Consider the following 7620-nt stretch of genomic DNA (forward strand, 5'->3'; position numbering starts at 1 on the left):
AGTAAAAATGTGGATCATGACTTCAGTCTTTTTAAAATAAAAATTTGGAATTGGAATTACAACACCCGATAGGAATGTTGTCAGAACAAGCAGGCTGCAAAATGATTTACTGGGGCATCTTCACTTGCAACAAAACTAAAAAGCTGCATTGATTGTCTGCAGTGTGTATCACAGATGCTCTCTTCTGTCTTTTGTTCTCATGTTTCCTACTCTGTTGACCTGGGAAGACCACTTGAAACCCTCTGTTGAGTAGATGACTATTGGTAGAGATGCATATTGTTTCATCTGAAGTGGTGGCTGAAATGTGATGGCTAAACACTTTCCCTAACCTTCCTTATCTTAAGTTTAATTCAATATGCTTACTTGAGTTGACTTTATTAAATGCTAACAGTAAATTATAATCTTCAAACAATCTAGTAAAAATTAGTATTTGTAGTAAAAACTCATGTTAATTGAAAGTATGTGTCTATAATGCCAAAGAAGATTTTGCTTTTGCAGATTTACTCTGCAGTCCTTTTCATAATCTGTTATCATGTGACAAACTTATAATTTATGGAATGGATATGAGACTTTGAATGCCTTTAACTTTGAGCTTTTAATTCCTTTAATATTTTTAAATGTAAAAATGATTGCTGCCAGAGCTAAAGCGGTTTCTTTGAAATGTTAAATGCATGAGCTTACGCCAAAACAGCTTCCCAGAAATACCATGAAGAAAGGAAGCAAAAGATTTTATGGGAGTGCTAAACAGAAAGGGGACAGCTTTTTGAGGATTGTGCCAATTACTTTTTGGCTTTAAGATGAAAAAAAAAAGATACATTTGGCCTAGAATTGCCAAATCTATTGTAGTCTGCTGTTCTTGATAAGCGGCCTTTGGGCATGTTAATTTAGGTTTGCTGGGTACAGTATGTCAGAGGCACTTTGCGCTCTGCTGCCACACACTTGCCTATCCCATTGAGCTGCATGCTTTTGTGGCTGATGTTTCTTACTGTGGAGATATTTCTCAAATAATTCCATGTACTTATTTCTTTGCAAAGACGCTGGTCCATGTCAGAAAGAACTGCTGAGGAGGGATCTGTGCCTCAGGAAGCAGCTGTTCACCTGCTGGCTGCCATACCGGAGCAGAGACGGGTTTCTGCTCCTGTGTGCCTGACCTGGTGCTTTTACAAACGAACTTTAAGCAAATACTCACCTTTATCCCTAGTTTGCAGTTACCGGGTCTACTCGTTCAGCTGCTTTGACTGACGGCTGTACTACCTAAAACTGAGGCCCGTGGATGCTTGCAGGTGTTCTGCAGCCCCCGAGGCCACACAGGTTCGCCGGGGCGGGCGCGGACGCCGGTACCGAAGGCTGAGGCCGCAGCAGCAGAACGGTTTTTCTCCTCAGCCGGCGCCGGCTGGCAGAGGCGCGGCGGCGTTACGTCGTTCCGAACGGGCATTGGTAAATCTCGGCCCCGCCGCTCGTTCTCCGGCGGCACAGGCACCATTTAAAACCACCGTTAAGAGACACGGGTGTTGCGCCCGCCTCGGCTTCGGCCGCTGTCTCCGCCCCCAAACAGGTGCCTCAGTGCAGCCCGGAGCTCCTGGCAGAGCTCCCGCGACAAAAGACGGCCTAGCGGGAGCATCGACAAGCCGCCATGGCCGAGACCGACAGGCAGCGTCCTTCCTTGGGGTAGTCGCCACCCGCCTGGATAGAGCCGGGGCAAGCAGCCGCTACACCATCACCGGGGCTGAGCTGCGCCTGAGTCTTCTCCAACCCCGCTCCGCCCGGCGCATGCGCCAGCGCTGAGGCGGCATTGGCGGCTTCAGGGGCGCTGTGGGGTACCCAGAAGGCAGCGCGCTGCTTTGAGGTGAAGATGGCGGCGAGGGCAAGCGGTGAGGAGGCGGTGGGCGTCTGCGGGTCCGTGCGGGGCTGTGTCGGGCCACTCGCGCTTGCAGCGCTGGGCTCGCCCTGCCCCGCGCTGGGAGGCGAGGCGGGCCGCGGGGAGGAGGAGGTGGGGAGCCGGTGAGCGGTGTGTGCTGTGTGCCCTTGGTGGGGTCAGTGCCCGCAGTCAGTTGCTACTGGCGCGGCCCCGCTGGGCCCGTTCCTTCGCCGTCCCTCCTCAGCAGCGGCCGTTCTATCTGGGCTTCAGGGGAGGGAGTCTGGCTGCGATAGCAAGGTTTCCGGGGGCGGTGGGGCAGAGGGTGCACTGGAGAATCCCTTGGGCGGCTCCAGAGAGGCCTGGGGGTTGCAGTCCTGCCCTTGTACAGACGCCAGGCTTAGTTGGTTTAGTGCGGTTCCACATCCCAAAGCACGAAGGAGTAAGGCTGGATGAGCTAGTGTGCTAGTGGGGTACTGGTGTCACGTGTAGCACTGGTTTTATGGTGTCACTTAGTAAGACAGCTGGCTCAAAGTCATGAAAGGTAGCTTGCCCTGGCTGCACTGCCCATCTGGTGCTGTTTTGGGATTCCTAGACCCCTTGTTGAGGTACTGTAATGGTATTATGTTTTCTAACAGAAAGCACCTTTGCTACACAAAGTCATAGTTAAGGAAAGATGAGCATTCTGTCTGTGGTGTATTTTATTTTTTCTTTTTAAAGTCAATGATTTGTCTTGAATTTTTGGTATTGACTTTGGCAGCACTTTGAGGAAGGAAGCTTTGGAATGGTATTTAAGTAACTGGAGAGTAGAGCTGAAGGTTAACAACATAATAATATGCTGTCCTTAAAGTTGCATTAACCCTTAGTGAGAGCTGTGGAACTTATCTAAGTTATTTGCTAAGCATGATGGTTTTATTTTATGTATGCTTTTAGCTTAGGTAAGAGTCACAGAGCATAGAAGCGTCAGTGCTGTCTTGAGCAATGAACTGTTTGCATTGTTCCAAGCTGTAAAGCAACCTGATACTCAAATTCAAGGAAGCAGAGGTCAAATTATTGTATGTAGCAAGCACTAATTTTACCTGTTCAGTGTCAGTTAAGGGATGTTGGAAAGCAGTGGGGCGATGCCATGTATATTTAAATTCAAACTTGACGTAGAGATGCCTTCCTGCATGTGAAGGAGGTCAGAAAATGCGTGTGTGCTGTCATAGTAGTGTGTAAGTGTGGAATTTTGTCTTGCTCTGCCACTGATGACGGTCACATTCAGTTGCAGGAGGGGGTCGCCTGCTGGACAGGGTTCGCAAGTGGTATTACAATGCAGCTGGATTCAACAAATACGGTGAGTGAGTTTTAAAAACTTTGCGAATGTAACAATCCTCAAGCTTTGTAACTGATGAATGCACATACAGTTTGGCATAGGCCTTGTTGGTAAAAATTAGCTACCGCTTCTGTGAAGAAAAATCTAGCAGTAGCTTCAGTCATCGTGACCCCTACCTCGTAATGTATTGGAGACTTCTCAGTTATTTCTCTGTTTGCTCTTGTTTTCAGTGAAATATCTTACAACAGCTGAGGTTAAGCAGCAGCAGTTGAAAAAATTGTCACAAAGCTGTTCTGAAAGGTTTATTTTTTCCCACCAAGACATTTTCCCTGGCCAGTGTCTTCTAACTCAGCCCTTGAAGCTGGAGAAATTCCCACTGATAGTAGTCAGTCTGTCTGAGATACTCATGCAAAGTATCCAAAGTGCAAAGAAGGATTTAGTTAGGTCTGCCCTTTGTATCACCATAACTTGATCTGATGTCTCTCTGGCCTGTGCAGTGGTGAAGTAGATGTAAAAATAGTGTTTCCTTAAATAGAGGAGTCTGCCTTGATGAAATTGTATTCAATTTATTCAGGGCTGTTACCAAGTTTATTTTGACGATTTATATGGCAGAACTGTTCTTGAATGATGGGAGCAGTGAAATAGTCAGAGGCTGTAAGTTACTGCTGACCACAATATGAGCAAAGCATTTAAAGGAAGGTAATGTACCTGCCCTGGGGAAGTTAGACAAAAATTTTGAGGCAACTGTAGAGGAATAAGCTTTGGTCTTTCCTCCAGCAATGCAGTGCTTAGCCCCTCTCTATGTCTGCTGAAATTTTGCTGCTTTTCTGTCAATGTGACTGCAAACTGAGGAGACACACCAAATGTACTCTAGTGATTAAACCAGCAGCCACGCACCCTTTGAAACAAATTACAAAACTGAAACTAGGAATGTGTGGCTCAAAAGAAATTTCTGGTTTATGGGGAGACTACTGCCAACTTGGTCACATGAGATCAAAGCCTTTAACCCCAAGTCAATAAGCATAGTCTTGTAATCAGTTATCAGTGTTGGAATGTTAGAGCACTAACATTTTGTCCCATGTCACTTGAATTTCTGGACTCCCTTGTTCCACAAATGGTTTGGGGGCGTTCTTGGTTTGGAGAAGACTAGATTCTTCTCCCTGCTTTAAATTCTGGTTTGGGGTGGCATTGGAGGGAACCTACTTGAGCCCGATTATCTAGCTTCAGGTTTCCATAGCTTGATATAGTTAACGGAGATGTAGATAGTATGCGTAACTGAGTTTAGAGGGTAACTCTTCAGTTTGAAGTAGTCACATCTGTGGTTGACAAATGGATTAAGAGCTCTTAAACCATCTACCTAGACAATCATCCTGAATACAGATATGAAATTAGATAAGTGTATGTCTACCCCTTAGACCCAGAATAGTTACTGTTATATTTATTTGAGTAACTTTATATATATATATATATATATATATGCTTATGAAACACGTTGACTCAACTATCTGTTTTCCCCATTGCTTCTTAAGAAAAGCAGTAAATACAAGCTGGTGTTCAGAGCTTGTTTGCTGTGTTCCATTTGTGGATCTTTCGAATTTGTTTGGGTTTTCTTAATAACTTTCCATTGGCAATGTTTTGTGCGTGTTACGTAAAAATACCTGTGTCAATCCTAAATCTTCATTAAGAGCATTTATTAAGTGATACTGTAAAATCTTCTTGGTACAGGGCTAATGCGAGATGATACGTTGTATGAAGATGATGATGTAAAAGAAGCACTGAAGAGACTTCCAGAACATCTTTACAACGAAAGAATATTTCGCATAAAGCGGGCGCTCGACTTAAGCCTGAAACATCAGATCCTCCCGAAAGACCAGTGGGTGAAGTATGAAGAGGTACGTGCACAGCGTGCCCGTGGTCGAGGTCTTAACCGGCACTGCTCTCTCTGGTCCTTGGGCATGTCTGTCTCTGAAGGGATACACGCTCCCTTACTCATTAGAGAGAACATGTACAAGTGTATCTTGTAGGATAGCTTTGGGAAACAAAGGTTTTGATCGCTGGTTAGAAATCTGTTTTCAGTGGAAATTGTGCCATTTTGCTCAAGATGACAGAGGCTCAAATTACAGCTCAGAGCTGTAGCACGTTGTATTCGCTCAAAATGTTTTTTCTAAGCTCAGATAAAGAAATGAACTCTATCGTAGGAATTCTTATGAAAGGTCCCTTGCTTTGTTGATGAATTTCTTAATTTTCTAGAAAAAATCTTAAGCCAAAGCATTTATTCATGAAAATGCTGAGGAAGACTAATTTAAAGGGAAATCTTACATTAAAATAAGTGTCAACTTGTTATTTCAAAACCAAACTACAGCTTCCTCTTCAGATATAACTAAAATTTGGGTTTTTGGTTCACAGACCTGTCCATTTCTACTTTCTCCAAATTATGCACTTTACCACTAAACATTTGAATATAGGATAGTATAGGGATATTGTGTTACTCTTTGTAAATAGAGGCTGTTCTTTGTTGTGTCATTGGTTATGTTTGAATAACTACGACACTGAATAACTGCTTGTATAGTTCCTTAAGAAGCAGTTTGGTTTTTAAGTGTTAAACATGGTTAAGGGGAATCATGGAGTCTCAGACTGGTCTGGGTTGGAAGGGACCTCAAAGCCCATCTAGTTTCACCCCCCTGCCCCCCTAGGCAGGGACACCCTCCACTAGACCGGGTTGCTCAAAGCCCCATCCAGACTGGCCTTGGACACTGCCAGGGAGGGGGCAGCCACAGTTTCTCTGGGCAACCTGTGCCAGGGCCTCACCACCCTCACAGCAAAGAATTTCTTTCTAATCTGCCCTCTTTTAGTTTAAAGCCATGACCCCTTGTCTTATAACAACACACCCTCATAAACAGCCCATCTCCATCTCGCCTGTAGCCCCTTCAGGTACTGGAAGGCTGCAATAATGTCTCCCCAGAGCCTTCTCTTCTCCAGGCTGAACAAGCCCAACTCTCAGCCTGTGCTCTAGCCCTCTGACCATCTTCATGGGCCTCCTCTGTTACTTGGACCAACACCTCCATGTCTGTTTTGTACTGAGCCCACATCTGAACGCAGTACTCCAGGTGGGGTCTCACCAGAGCCAAGTAGAGAGGGAGAATCACCTCCCTTGACCTGCTGGTCACGCTTCTTGTGATTCAGCCCCAGGACACAGTTGGCTTTCTGGGCTGCAAGCACATGTTTCTGGCTCATGTTGAGCTTCTCATTAACCCGGACCCCCAAATTCAAGTTTACAGTGCTTTTAGACATTAAGTTCAAAATTAGTTTCTCCAGAGTATTATAGTTGGACTTTGAACTAATTAAAGTGGGTCTTGTGCATTTGGCTATCTGCCTAAAGAACATTGTTTCTAAGGTATAGCTGGAGGCATCCCATTGCTTGTTAATGTTGGCGGTGCATTAGGAATTAGTGGTTGCTACAGTAAAGAACTTGTCATTGAAGACTTGGCAAATACAAAGTTTACCTTTTTGGAGTTAGTAATGTTTGATTTCTGGGGTTTTTTTCCCTTTTTTTCTTGTTGGTTTGGGTTTTAGTCAAATCTGAGGAGGGATGAGAGAAGTAATCTGTAGGAATGGCTTGAGATGTTGTTTCTGGACCTCCCTGTAAGTTTAAATGTATTTTCTTCGTTTTCAGGACAAGCATTATCTTGAACCGTACCTAAAAGAAGTAATCCGTGAAAGACTTGAAAGGGAAGCATGGAACAAGAAATAACTGTTGAACTACTTCATGCAGATATCCACATATTTCTGATGTTTCTAAACATTTGGATATAGAAGTCTACAGGGAGGCAAATGTGAGGCTGAGGAATACTGTTTCAGCTCATTCACTGAATCTGTTCATCCAACTAAAATAAACATGTCAAAGTATAAAATCTACTTGGAAGAGTTCTTTGTAAATGTTAACAAGCTAATGTTCTGATCTTTCCTATGAGCATATACATTACATATTAGCTTGGTGGTATGCAGTCTTCACTCCAGCTCTTCTGATTCTTACTTTTTCATAATACAGCTGTTTTCTGCAGTTGTAGGATTAGGTAAGAACAGAAAAGGCTGTTGGTGCTAGTTGCCCCGTTAAATTAAAAGGGTACTGCTTTTTTCCTTTGTTACTTCTCCCTGGAGCTAATACTGCTCCAGTGCTTGACATTACAGTGGCATCATGAGGCAGCAGAATGTGACATCTAAGCACATGTATTACGATAATGGAAAATACAGCTGGTTCTTTAATCACAAAGCAGGAATTCTTTCACTTGCTTCTTATACCATATACATTGTTAGTCCTTAGAGGATTATTTTCATCTAAGCCATAATGACTGTCTCACTTCAGCTTCTTGAGACATTTTATTTTAAAGGGTAAAAGCGGTATGCTGATGTACTTTCAATGGCATAATTAACTTACTGTGTATTTTTTTCA

At 43.9% G+C, this 7620-nt stretch overlaps 1 protein-coding gene across 1 annotated transcript; it reads left to right on the forward strand.

The window, feature by feature from the left end:
* Nucleotides 1–1809: 1809 nt before the first annotated feature.
* Nucleotides 1810–7085, forward strand: UQCRB (ubiquinol-cytochrome c reductase binding protein). The gene is made up of 4 exons (XM_084280447.1): nt 1810–1871; nt 3120–3191; nt 4896–5062; nt 6844–7085. The coding sequence occupies exons 1-4, from the start codon at nt 1853–1855 to the stop codon at nt 6919–6921; spliced, it is 336 nt and encodes a 111-aa protein (XP_084136573.1). The 5' UTR covers nt 1810–1852; the 3' UTR covers nt 6922–7085.
* The last annotated feature ends 535 nt before the right edge of the window (nt 7086–7620 follow it).

The sequence above is a fragment of the Gallinula chloropus genome, assembly GCF_964237585.1.
Source record: "Gallinula chloropus genome assembly, chromosome: 2".
NCBI lineage: Eukaryota > Metazoa > Chordata > Aves > Gruiformes > Rallidae > Gallinula > Gallinula chloropus.

Coding starts and splice junctions, on each gene's coding strand:
- UQCRB (XM_084280447.1), top strand. Junction 3,192..4,895: donor AGCTGGATTCAACAAATACG/GTGAGTGAGTTT, acceptor TTCTTGGTACAG/GGCTAATGCGAGATGATACG. Junction 5,063..6,843: donor AGTGGGTGAAGTATGAAGAG/GTACGTGCACAG, acceptor CTTCGTTTTCAG/GACAAGCATTATCTTGAACC.